The 26,936-nt window shown below is 51.7% G+C and overlaps 1 protein-coding gene across 1 annotated transcript in view; it reads left to right on the top strand.

Annotated features, from left to right (window-relative positions):
• MYO7B (myosin VIIB) overlaps nucleotides 1-26,936 on the top strand; it is a 71,840-nt gene that overhangs the window by 31,937 nt on the left and 12,967 nt on the right. Inside the window, exons 15-29 of the mRNA XM_047772621.1 lie at nucleotides 2,809-2,961; nucleotides 3,523-3,621; nucleotides 5,486-5,580; nucleotides 11,759-11,843; nucleotides 12,508-12,726; nucleotides 13,837-14,007; nucleotides 14,876-15,085; nucleotides 15,221-15,388; nucleotides 18,793-18,870; nucleotides 19,726-19,847; nucleotides 20,746-20,872; nucleotides 22,630-22,749; nucleotides 23,797-23,970; nucleotides 24,607-24,834; nucleotides 26,249-26,416. Coding sequence (XP_047628577.1) covers nucleotides 2,809-2,961; nucleotides 3,523-3,621; nucleotides 5,486-5,580; nucleotides 11,759-11,843; nucleotides 12,508-12,726; nucleotides 13,837-14,007; nucleotides 14,876-15,085; nucleotides 15,221-15,388; nucleotides 18,793-18,870; nucleotides 19,726-19,847; nucleotides 20,746-20,872; nucleotides 22,630-22,749; nucleotides 23,797-23,970; nucleotides 24,607-24,834; nucleotides 26,249-26,416 — 2,217 coding nt within the window. The remainder of the gene's footprint in view (nucleotides 1-2,808; nucleotides 2,962-3,522; nucleotides 3,622-5,485; nucleotides 5,581-11,758; nucleotides 11,844-12,507; nucleotides 12,727-13,836; nucleotides 14,008-14,875; nucleotides 15,086-15,220; nucleotides 15,389-18,792; nucleotides 18,871-19,725; nucleotides 19,848-20,745; nucleotides 20,873-22,629; nucleotides 22,750-23,796; nucleotides 23,971-24,606; nucleotides 24,835-26,248; nucleotides 26,417-26,936) is intronic.

Below are 26,936 nucleotides of genomic sequence, written 5' to 3'. Positions count from 1 at the left end.
CTGCATAACTAAATCACACTCAATAAGGGGCAGCAGAGTTCCCATTGTGGCTCAGTGGGTTAAGAACCTGACATAATGTCCATGAGGATACAAGTTCAATCCATGGCCTTGCTACATGGGTTAAGGGTGCTCAGTGGCTTAAGGATCCACTGTTGCTGATGGCAACTGTTGGTGGCCGAGATGTAGCTTTATCTGGGGTGGGGTGGGGTGGGGTGGGATGGGGTGGGAGCCTGCTGTGCCTGTCCAGCCCCTGACCTGTGGGCTTGGGAATCCTACCCAGAGGCTGAAATACAAGATTCCAGGAACTGGGAGATGCCATCTGAAAGGAGATAAGATGACTCTCTCTCTCTCTCCCTCTCTCTGTCTCTGTCTCTGTCTCTCTGTCTCTCTCTTCTCCCTCTCCCTCTCCCTCTCTTTCTTTCTCTCTCTCTCTCTCTCTATATATATATATATATATATAAATGAAGTGCCTTTTTGAAAAGTATAAAATTATATGAAATTCAGGCTGTCCCAGGAAATCTAAAATGTATATTCCTTAAAGGTACAATACACAGATGTTAGGCAGTAACTGTGCTCCCAGAGACCCCCTGCCCACGCCCATAGGTGGGGGCCTAAGGTTCATGCTCAGCTTTGGTGGGTGCCTCTGGCTGAGACTGTTCTTGGAGATGGGAGCTGCTTTGCAAGTATAGGGGAACCAGGTAAGGGGCCAGGCAGACTCAAGTTTGGAACCCTGGCTCAGTCACCTAGGAGTATACCCTGAGCCTCAGGCACCTTTAAATTGGAGCTAAGTTACCCAACCAGGTAGGGCTGTTGTAAAGATTAAAGGAGAAACACCAGGAGTTCCCGTGGTGGCACGGTGGAAACAAATCTGACTAGGAACCATGAGGAATCCAACTACAAACCATGAGGTTGCAGGTTTGATCCCTGGCCTCGCTCAGTGGGATCCCGCATTGCTGCAAGCTGTGGTGTAGGTTGCAGACGCAGCTCGGGTCTGGTGTTGCTGTGGCTGTGGTATAGGCTGGCAGCAATGGCTCCAATTGGACCCCTAGCCGGAGAACCTCCATATGTGGTTCCCTACAAAGACAAAATAAATGAATAAATCAAATAAATAAAGGAGGAACACGAGGCCCACAGGCAAACACTTAATAAATGGGAGCTAACTAGTTGCCCCAAACTAGTGGTCCTTGATCTCATAAGTGTTGCCTATGTGGCCCTCCATGTCTCTATGTGGGTAACTGTTTGCTGGTGGGCTTGCCAGGTTGCAGGGTGTGCCCCTAGTTCCGACACACTCCTGACTGGAAGCAGAGGGGGCGGTCCCAGCCATGCAGAATCTTGGGGTCATGGCTGAAACCTCATACGCCTGAACAAAACATCATGGCCAAATTCCTCTGTCAGCCACAATCATCTCAGGAGAAAGGACTAAGGGCTAAGTTGACTAGAATATTTTCCTTTTTTTTTTTTTTTTTTTTTTTTTTTTGCTTTTTAGAGCTGTACCCACAGCATATGGAGGTTCCCAGGCTAGGGGTCCAATCAGAGCTATGGCTGCCAGCCTATGCCACAGCCACAGCCATGCAGGATCCGAGCCGTGTCTGTGATCTACACTAACGGCTCATGGCAATGCCAGATCCGTAACCCACTGACCGAGGCCAGGGATCGAACCTGCAACCTCATGGTTCATAGTCGGATTTGTTTCTGTTGCACCATGATGGGAACTCCTTTCCCTTTTTTTAAAAAAATGATTTTTACTTTTTCTGTTATAGTTGGTTTGCAATGTTCTGCCAATTTTCTACTGTACAGCAGAGTGACCCAGTCACATGTACGCATATATACATTCTTTTTCTCACATTATCCTCCACCATGTTCCATCACAAGTGACTAGATATAGTTCTCAGTGCTATAAACTAGAATATTTTCTGACTCTAGCTAGGAAATGTACTTCTTCCTTCCACTAGAGTGTGGGAGGCAAGATGGTGCCCCAGCTGGAAGGACTTCAGGGGCAGTGACCACCCCAACGTAGGCAAGGCCAGGAGGAAGCAGCATTCTTTGGGATCATTGTTTGGGGGCATTTAAAAATATATTTCTTAGGAGTTCCCATCATGGCTCAGTAGTTAAATTCAACTAGGAACCATGAGGTTTTGGGTTTGATCCCTGGCCTCACTCAGTGGGTTAAGGATACGGCTTTGTTGTGAGCTGTGGTGTAGGTTGCAGATGCTGCTCGGATCCTGCAATGCTGTGGCTGTGGCATAGGTTGGTGGCTATAACTCCAATTTGACCCTAGCCTGGGAACCTCCACATGCCGTGGGTGCAGCCCTAGAAAAGACAGAAAAGACAAATAAATAAATAAATAAATAAAATATATATTTAAAAAATATTTTAAACGTGACATATGCAAAGAAAAAAAAATTTTTTTTCGGCCATGCTGTGGCATGTGGAAGTTCCTGGGCTGGGTATTGACTCCGCACTGCAGCAGCGACCCTAGCTGCTACAGGCTGGATCCTTAACCCGCTGCTCTACAAGGGAACTCCTCAAAAACCTTTCTATATCCATCTTACTTTGCATATCCTGAGAATGAGGGAACTATTTGGTGTTCCTGTGGATGTCCCGTCCATGGGTTATCAACTTTTATCTCCTTGGAAACCCTGCCAGGACTTTTCAGCGACTTCAACCAAATATGTCTCTTCAAAAGAGAATGTTAATAAAACCAAGCATTTGTTTCATTCTCCTGCATCTGGGGACAGCCAGAGGGGTGGTGGCAGAGGGAAGGAAAGGGAACAGCGCTTCAACAACCCTTCACCTCTATGCCGGCAGCTCTTCGACAGGGAACTGTGTATCCGGCAGCTGCGCTACTCCGGGATGATGGAGACCGTGCACATCCGCAAGTCCGGCTTCCCCATCCGCTACTCTTTCGAGGAGTTCTCGCAGAGGTTTCGCGTCCTGCTGCCCAGCACCGTGCGCATGGAGGTGTGGGTCCCTGCCGCCTGACCGCAGGTCCCGAGAGGCGGCGTGCACATCCTCAGAACCCCGCCGCCTCTGTGCGCCCTGAACGCCCCCAGTTCCAAGCCGACTGCCCTTCTGATGCCCAGGGGCCTCCTGGACTCCAAGCTTTGAAATGACCCCTGTTCCTCCTTACCATCTCTAGATGAGGCTAGTGGCTGAATATGTTCCTTCTAGAAACAGCCGCAATTTAGAGCGAACACTCTCGTGTGGCAGAATGTCACAGAGATGATGTGTGGCCAGGGAGCAGGAGATCCTTCTTATCCTTCCCCAAACACTCAGCCATCTTAAAGTTTGCGCTGCCCATGTCGCACAGCCACACTGCAAGGTATGGTGGTCTGGTGGTCCCCGGCCCTGGGTGCTCCCCTGGGTCCCACCCGTGACCCAGGGTGCTCTGTGCCCTGGCCCAGAAGACCCTGATGGTGACACCTGTGAGAGCAGAAAGACCCCAAGCCCTAGGGAACCCCTGAGGTGGGGCCTCAGCCTTCTGCATGACTCCATAGAGCCACTCCTGTCTCTCTTTGGCAGCTTCGGGACAAGTTTCGCCAGATGGCCCTGCGTATTGCTGAAACGTGGCTGGGGACAGACAAAGACTGGAAAGTGGGAAAGACCAAAATTTTTCTCAAGGTGAGACCCTGAACGTACTGGTCCTCAGCCTCCTGAAGCGTGTGGAGTCTGGTTTGGTGCCCTGCCCTCAAGGCACCCTGGTTGTAGAAAGCAGCCACGCTAGGGGGACTGAAGGCAGGAGATCCCAGGGAGAGCCCAGCCCAGCCTGTGGAAATCTTCTCTGAGGAGGGCAACCCTGAGCAGGTGAGGCTGCCTCCAAGCCACAGGGCAAAAGCAAGAAGGAGCTGAGGGAGTTTCCCACTGCCCCCATCCCCCAACCCCCAACCTCGATGACATTCAGACCTGGGGAAGCCCACTTCCACTTTCCCTGGAGGGACAGAGTTTCATGGAAGGAGGCAGTGTTGACGCTGCCCCCACCCTATGACAGCTCCCCCTTGGCAGGCTAGTGCAAGCCACACCACCTCCCACCTACCTCTCCATCAACTTACAAGGAGGCCCAAGGTCATACAGAGGCAGCCTCCTGCCCCTAAGGCTGGCCTTGGGGCCCTCCAGGATTGCCAGTTGGGTCAGAGAGCCACAGAGAGAGAATGTCCAGGTCCTCTAGCCTCACATGCCTTGGGTAGGTCAGCAGGGCAAGGTGGAGGAGGAGGAAAAGAAAATCAGGGCCAGAATCATCACTCTGCCAGCCCACCTGGCATCCTACCCCTCCTTCCACTGCCCCTTCCAGAGTTCTCCACTCTCTCCCCTCCCCTCAGAGCCTGCCCACCCATCCTTGTCTGTCCGCCCAGCCCTAGCTCTCCAGTGAGTCTGTCCGTCTGTCCATACATTAGTCAGGTCCGTGCTGGGACTCTGGGGCTTGACAGGAAGGAAAAATCAGAGGGGCCTTAGACTCCATTGGGGACGTGTGGCTAGCAGAGGGAAGACCTCTGGGGAGTCCCAGGGCACTGCCCAGAAGGGTGTGGCATCAAGGGCGAGGTCAGCCTAGGCCAAGGGCTGAGGAGGGGAGGGGAGTGCCCACCCCGCCTTCCCTCCACCTCTCTGGCTGCTCCATGAGGCTACAGTCAGGGGTCCAGTCCACCTCTGTGTCCCCAGTGCCCTGACTCAGGACTGATGGAGGCTTCTGCTCCTCATCTGCTCCAAAGGGTGGTGCTGCTCTCTGCCCTGCAACCACAGTCCCTTCCTCCCGGGCCCAGGATGCAGGGGAGCCCAAGGTCACCACTCTGGGATGAATGAATGTCATCATCTGACACTACATAAAAGCTGAAGAAATGTTTTGTTTTGGGTTTTGTGTTGTTTTTTTTTTCCTGTTTTTTTTTCCTTAGGACTGTGCCCTCAGCATGTGGAAATTCTCAGGCAGGGATCAAATTGGAGCTGCAGCTGCCGGCCTACACCACAGCCACAGCAAGGCCAGATCCAAGCCACCTCTGTGACCTGCACCACAGCTCATGGCAATGCCAGATCCTTAACCCACTGAGCGAGGCCAGAGATCAAACCCACAACCTCATGGATCCTGGTCAGGGTCATTACTGCTGAGCCACAATGGGAACTCCAAGGCTGGTGAAACAATTTTATACGGAAACTAGCATGTATTACAGCTAAATGCGCATTTCATGAATTCTGGGAAATAAAATACAGTGTTGGAGAAATGTTTTGCCCCCTCTTGGGTTTTCCAGAGCAGAAGTGACATTTCCCAGATTGAATTAACAAGAGGAAAGAGTTAAGATGGGAAGCTCTTGAATTGGGGCTGGGGTGTAGCTGCCCCTGGTGGCTCTGAGGCACCTTGAGGGCCCTTCCCCCTCTCTGTCCACCCATGAGCAGTGTGGGAGTAGTCAGAGGGACCCTGACGTCCGGAGACAGAACCCCGGCTGCGGGTGGGGCTGGGGCGAGGCCGAGCAGCCACGTGATGAGAACTATCCCATCTCAGGATAACCAGGACACTCTTCTGGAGGTACAGAGGAGCCAGGCCCTGGACAAGGCCGCAGTCAGCATCCAGAGGGTCCTGCGAGGCTACAAATACAGGTGCCAACCCTGCCCCAAGCCCCCTCCCAGCCCACACACCCACCTGCCACAGCCCCTGGGCAGGCCTGTACTCTCCCAAACCAGGGCCACTTGTTTCCACTGGTCCCCGTCTGGACATCACTGAGGCAGAAGAGGTCTGAGGACCTCCTGACCAGGGACACTGCATTCACTGATCAGAGAATTTTAATACATCATTTGAGTGTTTTGAGGGTGGAGGGCAAAAGACTCCAAATGAAGCATCAGCCCTGGTCCCTAGTGTCTCCTGTTGTTCTCCTTCTGTTGTCTTAAAGAGCAGGTTTGGATTTATGAGGTGATTGTTTTGGGGGGTAGGAAAAGAACTATCTTTGACTCTGTTCCTGGTCAGTAAGAAGGTAAGACTTGAATCTGAGCCCAGGTTCAGTATATCAGCTGTATTTCCGCCTCCCTCACCCTCACCATGTCCAGAGGGCTCTGCACATCCTACCATGCTGTTCCCTGTGCTGTCCCATCAGTCCATTACCAACACTAGGAAGGCCTGGAAACCCAGACAGGACAGAATGGGAGAAAGTGGCTGAGCCACTTGAAAGCAGGATCCTGAGGCAGGGAGGTGTGGCCTGGGAGGCTGGACCCCATAACAGTGGTCTACAACCACCATCAACCGAGAACATCCTGTCACATTCCCAGAATAGATAAACAGAATAGATAAGCCACCCTTACCTTCCATGCTTTTTTTTTTTTTGGCTGGGCCTGCAACAGAGAGAAGTTCCAGGACTGGGGATATAACCCGCACCACAGCAGCGACCTGAGCTGCTGCAGTGACAACAATGGATCCTTAAATCCCTGAGCCACTAGGGAACTCTCTGATGATTTTTTTTTTTTTTAAGAGCTGCACCCATGGCATATGGAAGTTCCCAGGCTAGGAGTCAAATCAGAGCTGCAGCTGACAGCCTACGTCCTAGCCACAGCAACAGAGAATCTGAGCCATGTCTGCGACATACAGCACAGCTCATGGCAGTGCTGGACCCTTAACCCACTGAGCGAGGCCAGGGATTGAACCCCCATCCTCATGGATACTAGTCGGGTTCTTAACCCCCTGTGTCACAATGGGAACTCCTCTGATGCATTTTTAATGACATTTCTTTTGAGATAATCAGAGAATCAGGTGTAGTTGTAAGGAATGATATAGGCTTCCCCATGTACCCTTCACCCAGTTTCCCCCAGGGGTAACATCTTGGGAAACATTAGCACCATATTACAGCCAGTACATTGACATGGAAATGGTTTAGACACAGCATTTCCATCACTACAAGGGTCCCTTGTGCTGTACTTTCATGGCCATACCTTCCTTCCTCCCACCTTCGCCCCTTCCTCAACCTCTCCCCCACTGCAACCACTAATCTGTCTCCATTTCTTCAGTTTTGTCTCTTCAAGAATGTTATACAATGGGGAGTTCCATCGTGGCACAGTGGTTAACGAATCTGACTAGGAACCATGAGGTTGCGTGTTCGGTCCCTGCCCTTGCTCAGTGGGTTAACGATCTGGCGTTGCCGTGAGCTGTGGTGTAGCTTGCAGACGCGGCTCGGATCCCGCGTTGCTGTGGCTCTGGCATAGGCCGGTGGCTACAGCTCTGATTCGATTCCTAGCCTGGGAACCTCCATATGCCGCAGGAGCAGCCCAAGAAATAACAAAAAGACACACACACACACACAAAAAAAAAAAGAAAGAAAAAAAGAATGTTAGACAATGGAACTATACAGCATATAGCCTATAGGGTTGAGTTTTTTCAATCACCATAATTCTTTGAAGATTCATCCAAGTTGTTGCATGCATCAGTATTTGTCCCTTTTTATTGCCGAGTATTATTCCATGGCCTGGATGGACCACAGTTTGTGTAGCCATGTTGAAAGACATCTGGGCTGTTCCTAGAATTTGGCTGTTATGAATAAAGCTGCTATAGACACTTGTGTACAGGCTTTTATGTGGATGTAATTTTCATTTCTCTGGGATAAATGCCCAGGAGTGAAACTACTGGGTCACATTGTAGTTACATGTTTTCTAGTTTAAGAAACTGCCACTGTTTTCCAGAGGAACTGTTCCATTTTACTCCCTACCAGCAGTGTATGAATTATTCAGTTTCTCTGCATCTTCTCCAGCATTTGGTGTTGTCAGTATTTTTTTAATTTTAGCCATTCTGACAGGTGTGTAATGATAACTCATTTTGGTTTTATGTTTCTCTAAAAGCTAATGATGTTGAACATCTTTTCATGTGCTTATTTGCAATATATTTCTCCTCTTTGGTGACGGGTCTATTGTTTGCCTGTTTTCTATCTAGATTCTTTGTTGAGTTAAAAAAAAAATTTTTTTTTTGTCTTTTTAGGGTTGCGTCTGTGGCATATGGAGGTTCCCAGTCTAGGGGTCAAATCAGAGCTGTAGCCACTGGCCTATGCCACAGCCACAGCAACGCCAGATCCAAGCCATGTCTGCGACCTACACCACAGCTCATGGCAACGCCAGATCCTTTAATCTACTCATCAAGGCCAGGGATCAAACCTGCATCCTCATGGATATTAGTCAGATTCATTTCTGCTGAGCCACAACAAGAACTCCCAAAAAAGTTTTTTATATGTTGTAAACTAGTAAGTCCTTTGTTAAATGTGTGTTTTTCATATATCTTTTCCCAGCCTACAGCTTGTCTTTTCATTCTCTTAACAGAGTTTGCAGTTGTGGAGGCTGGGGCTGGGGGTAGGGGTTCTCTTTTTTCTTTTTCTTTTTTCTTTTCATAGCTGCACCTGGAGCATATGGAAGTTCCCAGGCCAGGAGTCGAATTGGAGCTGCAGCTGCTGGCCTATACCGCAGCCACAGCAAAACAGGATCCAAGCCGCATCTGGGATCTACACTACAGCTTGTGGCAATGCCAGACCCTGAACCCACTGAGAGAGGCCAGGGATTGAACCCAAATCCTCATAGAGACAATGTTAGGTCCTCAACCCACCAAGCCACAACAGGAACTCTGCAGTTTATTAGATTTCCCTTTTATGGATCATGCTTTTGGTGTTAATTTTAAGAACTTTTGGCCAGAAAATTTTCTCCCATTTTTTTCCTAAAGTTCTGTAGTTTTACATTTTATACCTAGGTCCATGATCTGTTTTCATTTTAAGTGAATTTTTTTTATAGGATGTAAGACTTAGGTCAAGGTTCTTTTAAAAATTTTTTGCTATGTATGTTGTTCCAGCATCATTCATTGAAAAGTCCATCCTTCCTTCAGTGAATTGATTTGCACTTTTTTCACAAAGCAGTCAGACGTATTTGTGGGTCTATTTCTGGGTTCTCTGTTCTGTTCCATTGCCCAGGTACTTTTTTTTTTTTTTTTTTAGGTCTTCACACGTGGCATGTGGAGTTTCCCAGGCAAGGGGTCTAATCAGAGCTACAGCTACCAGCCACAGCCACAACCACAGCAACACCAGATCCTAGCCACATCTGTGACCTCCACCACAGCTCACGGCAACGCCAGATCGTTAACCCACTGAGCAAGGCCAGGGATCGAACCTGCAACCTCATGGTTCCTGGTCAGATTTGTTTCCACTATGCCATAACGGGAACTTCAGCCCGGGAACTTCTGAATGATGCAGGCACAGCCAAAAAAAAAAAAAAAAAAAAGATTCTTGAGGTAGGAGCTTAGATGATTGATCCAAAGCTTTTGCTTTACTCTAACATAAAGTGCTATAAATCTCTCACTCATCCCTGCTTTAATTTTGTCTCACAATTTTTTTCATATGTTGTATTTTTTCTTTTCTTTTTTTTTTTAATGGCCAAACCTGAGACATATGGAAGTTCCCAGGCTAGGGATCAAATTGGAACTGCAGCTGGGGCCTATGCCACAGCCAAGGCAACACCAAACACAAGCTGAATCTGCAACCTACACCACAGCTTGTGTCAATGCTGGATCCTTAACCCACTGAGTGAGGCCAGGCGTCAAACCTGTGTCCTCACAGGGACAACATTGAGTCCTTAACCCATTGAGCCATAATGGGAACTCCCTGTGTTTTCATTTTTATTTGGTTAATTTTTTTAAATTTCCTTTGAGACTTCCTCTTTGGCCCATGGATTATTTAGAAGCATGTTCTTTAGTTTCCAAGTGTTTGGAGATTTTCCTGTTGGCTTTCCATTATTGATTTCTAGTCTAATTCGAACTGGGGCTGTCCTGGGCACTGTAGGGGGTTTAGCAGCCTCTAAATTCTACACACTAGATGCCAATAGCGTCTTCCTCCCACAGCCTCGTTTATGACAACCAAAAATGTCTTGGCATTGCTAAGTATGCCTGGGGTGAGGCCCAGAATCACCCCTAGGTGAGATCCACTGGTATAAATATTAAAGACATATACTCTCTTTTTTCTTTTTTCTTTCTTTCTTTCTTTTTTTTTTTTTTTTTTTTTTTTTTTTTTTGTGGCCATGCCTGCAGCCTGTGGAAGTTCCTGGGCCAAGGAATGAACCCGTGCCACAGCAGCAACCCAATCCACTGCCGTGACAGTGCCAGGTCCTTAACCCACTGTGTCACAAGGGAACTCTCAGACAAATTATCTTATTTTTAGATAATTCAGTTTTTCTTTGGCTTTATATTAGAATCATTATGTGTGTGTACATGTACCAAAAAATATTAAATAGATAAATGTACAGGAGTTCCTTTTGTGGCTCAGCAGAAATGAACCCGATTAGTATCCATGAGGATACAGGTTCGATCCCTGGCCTTGCTCAGTAGGTTAAGGATCTGGCGTTACTGTGAGCTGTGGTGTAGGTTGCAGATGCAGCTCATATCCCACAGCATTGCTGTGGCTGTGGTATAAGCCGGCAGCTACAGCTCCAATTGGACCCCTAGCCTGGGAACTCCACATGCCATCGGTGTGGCCCTAAAAAGACAAAAAAAAAAGAAAGAAAGAAAGGATAGATGTATAGATATAGATTCTCTTCCCACAGCAAAGATTCTGACTTAGTTGGACTGGGTGAAGCTCAGGCATCAATGATTTTTTTCTTGATTTTTTGGGAGGTTTTTGTCCCCAGTTTTATTGAGAGATAATTGGCCTACAGCACTATAAGGTTAAGGTGTACAGCATAATGAATTGACTTACATACATCAAGAAATGATTACCACAATAAGTTTAGTTAACATCCATCCTCTCATACAGACACAAAAACCGAAAAGAGAAACATTTTTTTTCCTTGCAATGAAAATCCTTCTTAGGCTTTACTCTCTTAACAACTTTCCTGTATCCCATTAGGCAGTGTTAACTATAGTCATCACATACATTTCATCCCTAGTACTTATTTATCTTATAACCTTTTAACCACCTGCATCCAATTCCCCTTCCCCCCTACTCCCCAAAGATGATTTTTAATATGATTGAGATCTGCTGTTCTAAACCTAGGAAAACTGAAAAATTATTAGAGGTGATAAGAAAACTCAGTTAAATGCAGGATAAAAGGTACCTCCATATGCATCTCTGACTCCCCAGAGGCCAGGTTTTCCATTCCCTCCTCCATCTTCAGCCCACTTTCCTCCCTGTGGAGGGAGCAATTCCATGGAGCTGACTGGGCTGCCCTCTGCCTTGACCTGCCCCCCCCAGAGGAATCTCTGGTCCTGAGATTTCTGACCTGATTTCTGGTGGACACGTGGGCTAGTGGCCAGAGAGAGCGGGAAGAGTCTGTCAAGGTGTAAAAAGTTGGAAATGGGTTTTATCCTTTCATAGATCTTTACGGGGAATGGGGACACTTTTTCCTAACTACTCTAAAAACTGGACTGTCCTCATTCACAAATTTAGTGCTTGGCAGTAGCTTTAAGTTCCTTGCCGGTCTTTCAGCCTAGAAAGCCTTCTCAAAAAGAAATATTGTACATATCCATTTTGCCCAGCACTTCATTATTTCTCTTCCTTTCAAAATCATTTTTTTTCAGAATGGAAACTTGTTAGGAGAAAGTACACCTCATTCTGGAATCAAATGACTAATGCAAGGATCGGGTGCAGAAAATAAATTTATAGATGAGCATGAGACCTTGAAGATAGTCAAGAACATTTCAGTGATTTGCGGAGAGTGTAATAACAGTGTAACAATAAAAAAAGTGATAAACATGCAAAATGAATAAAGCTTTTCCCCCCAAGGCTTTAAAAGCTCCACAGTTGTTACCACCAACTTGCATTTCTGCTTCTAGGAAGGAATTTCTGAGGCAGAGGCAGGCGGCGGTGACCCTCCAGGCTGGGTGGAGAGGCTACTACAACAGGAGGAACTTCAAGCTGGTAAGAGGATTCGCTTGGGAGGCTGAGCCTGCAGGAGCAGTGGACAACTGTCCGGTTAGAAACAAATGTTGAGGGGAGTTCCCACTGTGGCACAGGGTTAAGGATCCTCATTGCCCCAGCTATGGGATAGGTTGCAGTTGTGGCTCAGATTCAATCCCTGGCCCAGGAACTTCCATACACCATGAATGCAGCAAGAGAAAAGGAAGGGGAGTTCCTGTCATGACCCAGCAGTAATGAATCCGACTAGTAACCATGAGGATGCAGGTTCGATCCTTGGGCTCGCTCAGTGGGTTAAGGATCTGGCATTGCTGTGAGCTGTAGGTCACAGGTGCAGCTCGGATCTGGCATTGCTGTGGCTGTGGTGTAGCCGGCTGCTGCAGCTCTGATTCCCCTGGTCCAGGAACTGCCATATGCCACAGGTGTGGCCCTAAAAAGAAAAAACAAACAAAAAATCCACTTCTTTAGCACTTATTTCATGCCAGAGTCTGTTCTAAGCTCCTTGTAGCTCACTTAATATGCCCATGCTCATAGGTGGGTAAAAGGTTAGCACCAGCGCTTTGCCCAAAAGCAGACCACTGTGAAGCTAATCTGTGAGTACACCTTGCCTCTCCTTCTCTGTCCCCTCTCTGTGCTCTGTGAATGCCCATCCTTCTTGCCTCTGCAGATCCTCCTGGGTTTTGAGCGCCTTCAGGCCATTGCCCGCAGCCACCTGCTGACCAAGCAGTTCCAGGCCCTGAGACAGAGGATGGTCCAACTGCAGGCCCTCTGCCGGGGCTACCTGGTGCGCCAGCAAGTCCAGGCCAGGAGAAAGGCCGTGGTGGTCATCCAGGCATACGCCAGGGGCATGGCTGCCCGGCGGAACTTCAGGCGGCAGAAAGCCAATGTAGGTGGTCACTGCCGTCTCGGGCAGGCAGGGGATGTCTGGGCCCAAGTGAGGGCGGGCACACGGGAGGAGTGAGCAGCAACACAGGGCTCTCTCCAGACACTCCTGCCCCATTCCTGGTGCAGTTATTCCTGTAGCAGGCCCTCATGCGACAGTCACACACCTAGCTCACACCTTGGGGCTCACAGGATACAGCACAGGAGACGTGTCACCTCAGCAGGATAGTCCTATACCTGGAATCCAGAATTCAAACTCTCCTGGGCCCCCTCCCTTTAGCCTTAAGGACAATTTCTCAGCAGGGCTGGTTAGTCCCTGGCAAGCTCAGGAAACCAGGGCCAGCTGAGTCATGGGAGGCCAGGGCTCTGCGGAGGAAAGGGAAGGCCCCTGGTTCCTGGGCCATGAGCCGATGGCTGAGGACAGAGAAATACTAAGAGGAGAGTCTGGGCAGGAGAAGGGGGAGGGCTGGGAGCAGGGCAGCGGCACCAAGATGCACAGCCCCTCGTTTTGGATTTTCACCCTCCCGTGATCCCACTTCCCCCATCCAGAGGGCAGCTGAGATGCAGCCCCACTCCTCAGCTCTCGCTCATGTGGCAATGATGATAAGGAAAAGGGGTTGGATGATGCCTGCCCCTGCTCTGTGGATGAAAACAGGTCCACTGAGCAAAGCACTAGAATGGTGGCCAAGATAGGAAAGAGAGCAGAGTGTCAGCCACGTCACAGCACGCCCTGCACCCGTATAGCCCCAGACAGGCCACAACAAGGGCAGGCCCAGGGCCCTCTCCCATGGGAGTCTCTGGGCTCTTTGAGTGAAGGGACTGAGTGGGCTTGAGTGGGTTTTGCAGCCAGGTTCGGGGAGGGGGGGTGTTGATGGTGTTTGTCATGGTACCATGTGGGGACAAACCAGCATCTTTCCTCTCTGGACCTCTGATTCTCCACTGGGAAACGGGAAGCCCAGGCTGGTGGATCTCCAGGCCCTCTTGCTATTATTTTTGAGCAAAATGCATCTATTTGGACAGACGGGGGCGAGAGGAGGTTTATTTGGCTTCTGTGCGGGGCTTGCTGCCCCAGCCAGACCTGTGGTGACCATGGCCCCGTGGGGTGTCTGTGCAGGAGCCTCTGGCCATCCCGGCTGTAGAGCAGAAGAGCCCGAACGTGGTCCCCAGCCGGAAGCGTAAGTCCATCTATGACACCATCACCGACACAGAGATGGTAGAGCAGGTGTTCGGCTTCCTACCTTCCCTGGTCGGCGGGCAGGAGGGTCCAGCCCCACCACACTTTGAGGTAAGATGGGCCCTGCCATTCAAGGGTCCGGCCTGGCAAGGAGGCAGGGGGTTGGGGGGCCTTGTCAAGTCCCTGACAGCCCACTTCTAAGCTGTACTAGGAAGCTAAGACTCAGCTCAGGGGCTGACAGAATAGGTGGGGAAGTGAATTCTGTGGTCCTGGGCGAAGAGGCAAAGAAAAGAGTGTGGGTTTCTGTTTACTTTCAAGCAAGCAGGTTTCTTACCTGCAAGGCTTCTGGGAGATTTTACTATGCAAGAGTTACCGGGCTTTCAATCAGGCAGCTTTTCCCATGATCATTTGGCTCCTGTCACAGAGCACCTTGGCGGCTGCTGCTTTTGCAGAATGTAACCTGGGGGCCCAATTTAGAAAGCTAACACATGGCAGGAGGAGACTGTGTCCAATGGAGTAGGGGGGTGGCAGGGTGGAAGGACCTGCAGGAGAGGACAGCTCTGGGGCTGTCTTGCTGACTCTCCCTGAACCCTGCTCTGGGCCTAGGCACCCCCTCCCCAGGTGCTCATACTCTCCCCTCCTCCCATCCATGCTCCACCCCACTCCCCATCGTAACCTCCAACATCTGTGCAGTGGGGGTGGCCGAGCAGGCAGGGAGTGAGGGGTGTCCAGAGTGCCCAGGTCTGCAGGCAGAGGGCTCTGAGGGCACACTGCCAGGTACCTGTGGCTTTCACACCGAGGCCCGTCCAGCACCCACCAAGGGCCCATTGAGGGCGGGGGAGGGGGAGGAATGGATAATTCTGCACCCTTTTGATAACCAGACAGAATCTTCTTGGTGCTCCCTGGCCCCAAAGATGCACACACACTGCCAGATAACATCTGAAAGGACAGCTGCCCCCTCCTTCTCACTGACACCCAGGATCTGGACGTGAAGACCCAGAAGCTGCCTGAGGTCGACCTGGACACAGTCCCCATGCTGGAGGAGCCCAAGGAGGATGAGGACGGCCCGGCTGAGTACACCTTCCCCAAGTTCGCCATGACCTACTTCCAGAAATCCGCCAGCCACGTACACATCCGGCGGCCCCTCCGATACCCTCTTCTCTACCATGAGGATGATGCTGACTGCTCGGTACCTGCCCTGCTGGTTTCTGGTGGCTCAGGCCTCCATCGAGTTCAGTGGGAACAAGGAAGGGGCAGGATCCTGTGGGTTCCATGCTGTGTGTGAGCTGGAGTCCAGCGGGGCGCTCTGTCCCCATGTCCCCAGGCCGCCCTGGCTGTGTGGAGCATCATCCTGAGGTTCATGGGGGACCTTCCGGAGCCAGTGCTCTTTGCCAGGAACACCCTGCGAGATGGCTCGGTGATGCGGCAGATCCACGACGCCCTGGATAAGGGGAGCAGCACTCAGCTTCCACAGCAAGGTGGATCGTCACAGGTTTGTGGTGAGGGTGGCCCAAAGGGCAGACGCCCAGAGTTCCCACTGTGGCACAGTGGGACCGGTGGCATCTCTGCAGCGTTGGAACGCAGGTTTGATCCCCCGGCCCACCACAGTTGGTGCCCAGTGGGTAAAAGATTTGGCATTGCCGCAGCTGCAGCATAGGTGTGGATCTGATTTCTGGCCCAGGAACTCCATGTGCCACGGGGCACCCCCCCCCCAAAAAAAAATAGCAGATGCCCTCCAGGCTCAGGGCCCCGAGGGTGCTGGACCAGAAAGGGGCGGCAAGACATGGAGCGAGCATTACTCACTGAACCCAGAGGCCCCTGGAATGTTTTCGGTCTTGAATTGTACTCAGGAACTCTAGGTCAGGCATTACACCCAGGTCTCTGTGAATTATGCAGTCACTATAGGGAAGGGTCTCCAAGGCTCTGAATGCTGAGTTTCACCTATATAGGATTCAAATGCATAGAATAGTAATGATAACAACAACAGGTGTTGTTACTGTCTGGCCACGTGCTGAGTCAGTTGCTTCTCTTCGGTTAATTCCCAGATGCGCCGTCCCTACAAGGGAGGGATTATTAAGTTTTATTATGGCCAAGGAAACTGAGAAGTGACGTGGCTTGCCCCCAGATTGCAGTGGGTACGTGTGACAGCTGGGCTTTGAAAACTTCTGGATTCATAGACCAAGTTCTTTCCCCGCATTCTACCCTGCCCTCTGATGGAAGGTTAATGCACATCCATTTTTGGTCAGAAGTCCTTCCTAAGGCCCTAGTTTCATGATGTAATCTCAGTGGAATTAGCCAAGAATAGTCCAAAGGAATTACACAGCAGTGACAGAACTTGGGCCACCAGCAACTGGAGCCCCTGACTGCTTATAATACTGACACCAGTTCCAGTGTATGTGGGTTTTTCCCCACACCAAGAATTCTCAGCACCAGCTAGGTATCCTGCAATTTAACTCAATTCTGACACTATCTGCCTGGAGACAATGTCAAATTCCATTGGTTCAGGTCTCAGTCCTTCCAGACAGCCCTCACTTCAATCATAGGTCCAGATTGTTCCTCATACTGCTGACTGACTGGCTATAAATCAGAGGTTCCCACGACCCCCTCCTTGTATTCGATTAATTTGCAAGGGCAGCTCACAAAACTCAGAGAAATGTTTTACTTACTAGGTTATTTGTTTATTATAAAAGGATGCAACTCAGAACAGCCAGATGGGAGAGATGCATAGAGTCAGGTATGGAGAAAAATGAGGAAGCTTCCATGCCCTTTCCAGGCACCACTCTTGCCAGATCTCCACATGTTTACCAACCTGGAAGCTCTCTGAACCCTGTCCTATTGGGGGTTTATGGAGGCCTCATTATACAGACATGATCGACTAAGCATTGGCCACTGAACTCAGTCTCCAGCCCCTGCCCCCTCCCTTTGTCCACTGGCAGCCAGCCCCACCCTTAGGTGCTTTCCAAAGTCACCTCGCTAACATAAAAAGACACTTTTATCACAAGAAATTACAAGTGTTTTAGGAGCTCTGTGCCAATAATGGGGACAAAGGCCAAATATATATTTCTTACTATAAATCTCAATTTGGGTTCCTGTTGTGGCTCAGTGGGTTAAGAACCCAACATAGTATCCATGAGGATGTGGGTTCAATCCCTGGCCTCACTCAGTGGGTTAAGGCTCCGGTGTTGCCATGAGCTGTAGTGTAGTTTGCAGATGCAGCTTCAGCTCGATCCCGAGCCTGGGAACTTCTATATACCACTGGTGCAGCTGTAAAAAGGGGGGAAAAAAATCACACTATCACATCAGAGAGCTGTGAGTCCTATGTGCAGACTACCTTTGTGGAATCTAATGGAGTCTTCAGCCTGGGATCACGTGGCCATATCTGGTCCAGGAATTACCAGCAAGTTGCCCTGACTCTCTGAGCTCTAGAGATGTGGGCTCTGCAGAGTGTAATAGTTACCCCTGCTGTGCAAAAAAATTGCCCCCTAAATCTGACAGCCTGAAACAGCTCACGTTTATTATCTCATGCACTTTTTGAGGGTCAGGAGTGGCTGAGCTAATTAGTTCTGGCTCAAGGTCTCCAAGGAGGTTGCAGTCAAGCTGTCATCCAGATGCTTGACTGGGGCTCTGGGATCTTCTTCCAAATGGGTTCCCTCACGTAGCTGCTGACGGGAGGCCTCAGTTCTGGCCACCTGGGCCCCTCCACTGGGCTGCTCAAGGGTTGTCACAGTACAATTCCTCCAGAATGAGTGACCTAAGGGAGAAACAGGAAGGAAGATGCAATGCCTACATACCACAGTGGGCAAGAGTGTCAGGAGGCAGGGGTCACCAGGGGCCACCTTGGAGGCTGGCCACCACTCAAGGAGGTGACACTGGGAGGTACTCCAGCTACCAACACCTCTGGAAGGTAAGCACATGGAGAAGCAGGCCTGGCTTCCCAGAGGTCAGATCTCAAGTGTTCCTTCCTGCACGTTTATTGAGCCCCCAACCTCAAACCCCCCCATAAGTGCTGCCCACCCTTCCTTGCCAGCTAACACATCTTACATTTGGCCCCTGTGTGCCCAGTTCTAGACTTGGGCCCAACCCAGCCCAAGCCCATTGCACACTGAACTCTAATTTAGGTGGCAACTTCTCATGTTACCATTAGGACAGGGTGTGACCCCTGCCTAAGAAAACCAGCAGATCCTAGAGTTTCCACTGTGGCACAGGGGTAACAAACCCGAGTAGTATCCATGAGGGTGCCGGTTCCATCCCTTGCCTTGCTCAGTGGGTTAAGGACCTTGCATTGCTGTGGCTGTGGTGTAGGCTGGCAGCCACAGCTCTGATTCTACCCATAGCCTGGGAACTTCCATGTGCCACACATGCGGCCCTAAAAAGAAAAAAAGAGAGAAAGAACCAGCAGATCCTGATGGCTGGAGGTAGAACCTTCCTCACCCAGCCCAGGCCCCACAGCCTAGAGTCCTGATCCACTGGCAAAGCCCCAACCTTGCAGTGGGCAGAGTGTATTCCAATTCATCTGCCAAATTGTCACTGAGAAGAACCATACCCTGGGGCTGTCCTGAGCACCTGGGCACAGATCCAGCCTGCTTGACTGGCAAGACGTCCAAGCATTGGAATCAGAACAGTCCTGAGCCCAGAGGGCTGGTGACTGACCAGGTAGTTTTTGTCCGGTTTCTTGCCTTCCCTGGCCTGTGTCTCCTCACCCAGCCCTGAGGAGGAGGATGCATGCTTCAGTGTTGAACAGCTCAGCAGAGATGAGGGTGCACACGCTGCTTTGTGAATCGGACTGGGAAACAGCGGGGTGAACTGGAGACCAGCCCCTACCCTAAGCAGCTGTCGGGTCAGATTTGGAGGAACTGCTCCAGCTCACCTTCCCTCAGAAACTGTCTCTATCCATAGAGGTCCAGCCGCAGGGACAGAGGGACCAAGGACATCTCATCCATGAAGCTGAAGCGGTCCTCCAGGGTCACAGGCCAGGTGAGCCCTGGGACAGAGGACCCCAGCCTGGTCCCAGCACCCGGCATCCTCCTTTATATATGAAAAGAATCAGAAGTTCCTGTTGTGGCTCAGTGGTAACAAACCCGACTAGTATCCATGAGGACAAGGGTTTGATCCCCGGCCTTGTTCAGTGGGCTAAAGATCCAGCATTGTTGTGAGCTGCTATGTAGGTTGCAAACATGACTTGGATGCCGAGTTGCTGTAGTTGTGGTGTAGACTGGCAGATGCAGCTCTGATTCCACCACCCTAGCCTGGAAATTTCCATATGCCACTGGTGGTGCCCTAAAAAGCCAAAAAAAAAAAAGGAGTTTCCGTTGTGGCACAGCAGAAATGAATCCGACTAGGAACCATGAGGTTGTGGGTTCCATCCCTAGACTCGCCCAGTGGATTAAGGATCCGGTGTTGCCGTGAGCTGCAGTGTAGGTCGCAGCCGAGGCTCAGATCCTGCATTGCTGTGGCTGTGGTGTAGGCCAGCAGCTGTTGCTGTGATTGGAGCCCTAGCCTGGGAACCTCCATATGCCTCGGTTGTGGCCCTAAGAAGCACAAAAAAAAAAGGAGTTCAGCAGTTAACGAACCCAGATAGCATCCATGAGGACATGGGTTCAATTCCTGGCCTTGCTCAGTGGGTTAAGGATCTGGCATTGCCATGAGCTGTGGTGTAGTTTGCAGACATGGCTCAGATCCAGCGTTGCTATGGCGTAGGCCAGTGGCTACAGCTCCTATTGGAGCCCTAGCCTGGGAACCTCCATATGCCATGGGTGCGGCCCTAAAAAGGAAAAAAAAGGGGGGCGGGGAGGATCAGGGCTGTCCTGACTGCTGCCTCTGGGTTTCAAGGTGGCCAGCCAGCTGAACATCGGAGAAGAGGCGTTTGATGGTCCCCTCTCAGAACGACCCATGTCCAATCTGGAGAAGGTGCAGTTCATCGTGGGCTTCGCCATCCTGCGGCCCAGTCTCAGGTCAGTCCCCACCTCACCCTATTCAGGATACCAGTCCCCTCACTGGCTCTCAGGAGCTGAGGAGTTGAGGGGTTCTCCCATGAGGTCTCCACTTTTCTCCCTGCAGGGGGTGAGGGGGGCTACATTCAGGGTAACAGTGGAGACCTCTAGGCAGAGGGGAAAGGTTTGGAATAATTGTGGGGTTGGAATTCCCATTGTGGCTCAGCAGTTAATGAACCTGATTAGCATCCATGAGGATGAGGGTTTGATCCTTGGCCTTGCTCAGTGGATTGAGGATCCAGCATTGCTGTGAGCTGTGGTGTAGGTTGCAGACTCAGCTCAGATCCCAGGTTGTTATGGCTGTGGTGTAAGCCAGCAGCTGCAGCTCTGATTCAACCCATAGCCCAGGAACTTCCATATGCTGCAGGTGCAGCCCTAAGAAGCAAAAAAAAGAAAAAAAGAATAAATTGTGGGCTTAGGGAAAGGAGCCAATCAGTATGGGCTGGCCTAATAGAGGGAAGGCTTTGGCTGGAGACCCCTGGACCCTCACTGCATCCATGCCCCACAGCTGGAGGGCCAAGGTCTTGAGGGCAGAGTTGGTGAGGGAAGGAGCAAAGGCCCAGGGGACCAAGATGACTGACAGTAAGGAGGAGGGGCTAAGGCCTTGGTGAGACAGGAGTGGGGGCACAGAGCCCTGGGAAGACACTGGAGGGAGCATAGTCCAGGAGGATGAAGGGTCTACACTGGGCCTGGATGTGAGGCCAATGTACACAATTGGAGGTGAGGAGGCTGGAGGTTCCCTGCAAACATGGCCCCAGCGGGGTGCGAGAGGAGCTGTGTGCTGCCCCTGCACTCCCGTCTCCTCCTCTTCCCCAGAGCCAACCCCTGGCCTGGCCCCCCAGCATTCTGTGTCTTTCAGGGATGAGATTTACTGCCAGATCTGCAAGCAGCTGTCTGAGAACTACAAAAAGAGCAGCTTGGCCCGGGGCTGGATCCTGCTTAGCCTGTGCCTGGGCTGCTTCCCGCCCTCCGAGAGGCTCATGAAGGTGGGGAGGGCCGGGGGCAGGGGATGAAGGCAGGGGTGACATGAGTGGGCCCAGGGCTCTGGAGCAGATCTAAAAATCCCAGCCCATGGCGGGGTTCACCTGCTTCTGCAGGCCAGGATGAGCGGCATCCTGGGCTTGTCTGGGCCTGCTTCTTGTCTGTAAGAGAGAATGCTTCTTCTGGCCCCAAATCAGGATCTGCAGGATCATCTCCCCTGGGCTCCGTCACCAGGAGACAGTGAGGTGGTAGGCGAAATGGGCATTGAGAAGGCAAGGGTGTTCCAGGTGTGGGCACCCACTAGATACTGACTACAGCATCTCTGTTGTGGCCTTAGAACTAATGAGAGAGGTGGTCCAAGTATTAGAGCCCCCAGGCTTCATTACTTATGCCTTTTGGTTGTGGTTATAAAAGTATTATACGGAGTTCCTGTCATGGCTCAGTGGTTAGCAAACCCGACTAGCATCCATGAGGACACGGGTTCAATATCTGGCCACACTCAGTGGGTGAAGGATCCAGCATTGTCACCGCTGTGTCATGGGTTTGATCCCTGGCCTGGGAACTTCCACATGCCATGGGTGCAGCCAAAAAAAATAGACAAAAAAAAAAGATTTGAAAATTTTTCAAAACATCTTGTCAAATGTATTTTGAAAATCAGCTTTTCTGAAGTTTTCACTTATCTCCATAAGTGTATTCTCATGACAGAAACTTTTCCCAAATAGCAGCACTCATGCCATCTCTGAGAGCTATCCCAGAGCGAGTTTTACTCATTGACGGACATTTAGGATCATCTTCCCTTTGCCCATCACCATCAATACCACCATGATTAGAAGCTATATATCTGCCTTTATGATAGGTTGGAATTGTTAGGTCAAAGAGTCCACGCATTTTAGGGAGTTCCCGTTGTGGCTCAGTGGAAACAAATCTAATATCCATGATAACAAAGGTTTGATTCCTGGCCTCTCTCAGTGGGTAAATGATCCAGCATTGCCTTGAGCTGTGGTGTAGGTTGAAGATGCAGCTCAGATCTGGTGTTGCTGTGGTGACTGCAGCGCCAATGCAACCTCTAGCCTGGGAATTCTCCATACGCCCATGGGTATGGCCCTAAAAAGAAAAAAAACAAATACACACACATTATAAAACTATGCACTATTTAGGAGTTCCCGCTGTGGCTCGGGGTAAGAAACCAATTAGTATCCATGAGGATGCGGGTTCGATCCCTGGCCTCACTCAGTGGGGTAAGGATCTGGCATTGCCGCAAGCTGCCTTGTAGGTCACAGATGCCGCTCGGATCTGGCGTTGCTGTGGCTGTGGCTCAGGCCTGCAGCTGCAGCTCTGATTGGACCCCTAGCCTGGGGATTTCCATATGCTGCAGGTATGGCCCTAAAAAGAAAAAAGAAAAAAAAACTATCTATTATTTAAAACATATTGACAAATGGCTCCTCAGAAATGTGCCAATTTATATTCCTTCTCATAGTGTGAGAGCCCCATGTCTGTGCACCTTTGCCCACACTGTTATCATTTTTATTTTCATTTAAATTTTTTTCCAGTTTTACTGATACAGAGTTGATATATTGTCCAAGCATCAGGTGTATAGTGTAGTGATTTTACATAGGTATATATTGCAAAATGATTACTAGGAAAGGTAACATACCTATCACCTCATATAGTTACAGTTGGTCTTACAGTTTCTAGAATCTGGACAGTAAGTAGAAAGTGGCCTCCATTCTAAGTGTCTTCCCTTCCCTTCCTTGCCCACCAGTATCTGCTGAACTTCATTGGTCAAGGGCCAGCCAACTACGGGCCCTTCTGTGCTGAGCGCCTGAAACGCACCTGTGTCAACGGGGTGCGCATGGAGCCCCCCTCCTGGCTGGAGCTGCAGGTAGGGGCCCACAAGAGCATGAGTATGGGACAAGGCCAGGCCCCAGGGCTCCTCTAGAATAGCTCATGAGGTGCTTTTGTCCTGCCATCAGGAAGTGTGTGCTCTGGGCCCCCCAACCCCACGTGGTGCCTTGTGTATCAGCATCCCTTGAGCCCCACGTGGGATCCTGGCCCAGGCTTCAAAAATGCCATCCCCACATCTAAATCCAGATTCCTTTAGGGCCCTACTAGCTGAAGGGGACAAGAAGTCCACTCGGGGACATTTGCATTTCATAGTCACCCAAGGTTGTCCTCATTGGTGTCATTGTCGTTTGTGTCACCCGTGAATTCCTCAGGAAAGGTCCTTCGGAAGCAGGCAGGGTTGAGGGGACACCCCTGTCCCCCACTATACCTGCAGCTCCTGGAAGGCACCCACCCCTGCTCCGTGGTGCCCTATGCCAGGGTGACCTCCCGCCACACTCACTCCCATCCTTGCCCTGTCACCCAAGTTCACAGGACCTCTCTCTCTTCCACATTATCTACCTGCTCTGCCCATGTACCTTGGAGTTGCACATGAGCTTGCAGCAGCTGTGTGGCCGAGCTCACACCCTGCCATACACGGAAGAACAGTAGCTTCCTTGGATCCCAAAACGTTCCGGAATACAAGATGTGGCCATTTCCAAGAGCTTTTGACTTTCTGTGGTTCTGAGACACTTGGCCTAAGCTCTCATGTTAAAACGAGGCCTTCCACTTGCAAGTCACACCCCAGGGGGTCGGAAGGCGGGCAGGGGGTACCTCCACAGCACCGTGGGCAGCACACCTCTTGCCCCCTGATAGTCTGTCAGCTCAGCAACCCTCTCTTGGCCAGGACTGTGTTAACTCCCTGCAGAGCCAGGCAGGGCCTCAGAAGGCCCAACACTTGGAACCCATGGGGATGGGCCTGCAGGGCCACCAGGCTGGGAAGAGGGTGGTGGGCTGGCCTCCCGGCCCAGGGTTCCAGGAGCTCCAGCGCGGGCAGCTGAGCCCAGGGGCTTCCTGGGCAGAGGACCTAAGTCTTTGTCTACCCCAGGCGGTCAAATCCAAGAAGCACATCCCCATCCATGTCACCTTGGCGACGGGCGAGAGCCTGACCGTTATGGTGGACTCAGCCTCCACGTCTAGGGAAGTCTGCCTGCACATCGCCCGCAAACAGGGCCTCAGCGACTACCTGGGCTTTTCTCTGCAGGTTGCCGTGTATGACAAGGTACTGGCCAGGGGTCCCATCCACCGCCCACCTTCCTCATACATGCAGGCCAGCGCCAGCCCTTGCACCATGCTAGCCTAGCTGCCGCTTGCCTTTCTGGCTGCTAAGCAAATACAAACTCCCTCTCACAGACGTGCCTCCTAACTAGACACCCTGTCCTCCTGCCTCAGCACTCACACACTTAGTCCGGTAGCTGTACCTCGACCCCAAACAGTGCTACATGCTCACCTGGCAGGCCTGTTACCATACCTGAGCAGCTCACATCCTGCTTCACTCCCCCATGCGGGGAGCTCAGATTCCCATGCAGCAATGAGAGGGGGGTGTCACACAATCACCACCTCACCTGAACCCCACATTGTTGTCCCCCCGGATGCCCAGGACCCCTGCCCCGACTAGGCCCAGATAAGCTCATGACAGCCAACCAATCAAGGTGTTCCAACACGTTAAGAGGGCCTTCCTGTGGGGGGGGGGCACTGGCAGGGGTGATTGCCCGGTCACACCCCTTGGGGAGGAGCCCTGAAGTTGTCCAGACAGCTCCTGTTGTCTGGTCCGCCAGTGTGTGCCAAGGGCAGGTGTCCCCATGGGGCCTGGAGCACAGCAGCTGTTCACTCCTGCCGCCGCAATTTCCACCCTCAGTTCTGGTCCCTGGGCAGCGGGCGCGACCATGTGATGGACGCTGTGGCCCAGTGTGAGCAGCTGGCCCGGGAGAGGGGGGAGACCGAGCGCCAGTCGCCTTGGCGCCTCTACTTCCGGAAGGAGTTCTTCACCCCGTGGCACAACTCCCAAGAGGACCCAGTCAGCACCCAGCTCATTTATCGCCAAATCCTCCACGGGGTCTGGTCCAGCGAGTACAGCTTCGAGAAGGTGAGAGGACCCCAACCATCAGGACCCTGAAGACCCATGCATCAGACAGCCTTAGGAAGAGTCCTGCTCCAGAGCAGGTGCTTCAGGGGACAGAACAAGGCCATCTGGGCTGCGACCACCAGAGATTTGCTTCTGGGAGGCCAGGGAAAGGAGTGGACCAGGGATCCTCCCTGGTGCAGGTCCCTGGGCTCCTGCAGCAGGCGGGGAAGGCCTCCAGTCAGCCCCACGCCCACCTGGCCTCACCATAGCAGCTGCTTAGGGGGCAGCAGGGCCTGGGGTCAAGAATGTGGCCTTGGAACCCCACCGATTGAGTTTGGGTCCCACCTGTGCCTTTCCTGACAATGTGACCTTTGAAAGTTAAGTTACCTCTCTGAGGCTCTGACCTAATCTGGAAAGTTCAGGGAGTCACCAGAGCTCTCTATATGGTGGTAAACTTGAGGGACGGGAGCTTGGGCACTTCAATTCCTGGGGCAGCACTGCCCCTGTTCAGCAGGTGCAGAACTCCCCAGGCCTGAACTTGGGGAATGCTGCTCTGGGGATCAGAGGTAGCAGCAGCAGTACCAGAGGCCTGCCTGGAATAGGCAGTGGCAAGGAGAGGTGGGGGCAGGGGGCCCAGAGGGCAGGCAGCTAGGTGGCTGGGCAAGGTTTTGGTGTCCTGGAAAGAACAGGACTGCTTGGCCCCTGTGGGGCTCCTGGAGCCAGGACCTTTCTCTGTGCTGGGCCATGCTGGTGACTTACAAAGCCTTCTCCCCAGAGGAGTTCTTGCGGAAGCCCTGCTGGGTTAGCCTCTTATCACCCTTTCCCAGGGAGGACAGGAGAGAGAGGGTAAAGGCCTTGCCCACACTTACTCCACTCAGAAAGCAGTTCTGGGAACTTCCCTTAGTGGCCCAGCTGGTTAAGAACCTGACATAGTGTACATGAGGATGCGGGTTTGATTCCTAGCCTTGCTCAGCAGGTTAAGGATCTGGCATTGCTGTGAGCTGTGGTGTAGGTCACAGACTTGGCTCAGATCCCAGGTTGCTATGGCTGTGGTGTAGGCCAGCAGCTGTGGCTCCGATTCAATCCCTAGCCTGGGAACTTCCATATGCCACAGATGCAGCCCTAAAAAGAAAAGAAAGCCAAGTTGGGGTTCCACCCAGGCCTCAAAGTTCCTTCCCACACCCTCACTGGCTCCCAAGGGCCAAGAGAGGCGCATGGGGGTGGCCCCTCATCCTCAGGCAGAGGGCTGCAGGGCTCAGGCAAGGCTGCTGGGAGGTCGGGCACAGCCCGAGTCGGGGCCCAGTCAGGGCACATGGTGGTTCTGCCATGTCGAGGAAGGGTGGCTGGTAGCCTCTGCTGTGCTGGGGTGAGAACAGCCTGGGGGAGGGGGTTTTCACACATCCCCCACCCCCTGTGTATCCCCCGGGCTGTGCAGGAGGAAGAGCTTGTAGCGTTTCTGGCCCAGCACTGCTATGTGCATCTTGGTGCCTCGGCGCGGAGTGAGGCCATCCAGGAGCTGCTGCCCAGCTGCATCCCCTCCAAGTTGTACAGGACCAAGACCCCAGAGAAGTGGGCCAGCCTGGTCACCGCCGTCCACACCAAGGTCAGCCTCCACAGAGCCTGCGCCCTTGGGCTATGCATTTCTTTTGGGGGGTGACAGGGGCACTGGGTGTGTGGAGGTTGTGGAATCCCCCTCACCAGGGAGGGAGGCTAACTTGCCAGTTAGTGTAGCCCTGTCTGTTCAGGTTGAAACAGTGTCACACCAGTTCCAGTCCCTGTTTTGGTCTCTCCTGCAGTGTCAGGCTGGGCCCTGGCCTTTTGGCATAAGAGGGCATTCCCGTTGCTGTCCATGAGTGAAACCTTGCCTCAGCACGAGACTACCCCTCTGAGGCTCCATCCTGGCCTCAGGTCCTCATTGTCCCCTTGCTGGCCTCTACATCCTCGCCAAGTGAGGATGGCTCCTGGAGTCTCACAGCCTCCTCCCCATGCCCTGCCCATACCTCCCAACATGTGTTCCCAGGATCACCCACACCAGCAGAGGTTTCCGCTGCTCCTTGAACTTCCACCCCAAGAGGGGACAGCAAAGACAACCATCAGACTCAGTCCCCCTGCCTCTCCTCCCT

Source organism: Phacochoerus africanus, chromosome 3 (assembly GCF_016906955.1).
Source record: "Phacochoerus africanus isolate WHEZ1 chromosome 3, ROS_Pafr_v1, whole genome shotgun sequence".
Classification (NCBI taxonomy): Eukaryota; Metazoa; Chordata; class Mammalia; order Artiodactyla; family Suidae; genus Phacochoerus; species Phacochoerus africanus.
Note: the sequence above shows the minus strand (reverse complement) of the source record. Positions and strands in the feature narration are given on the sequence as shown.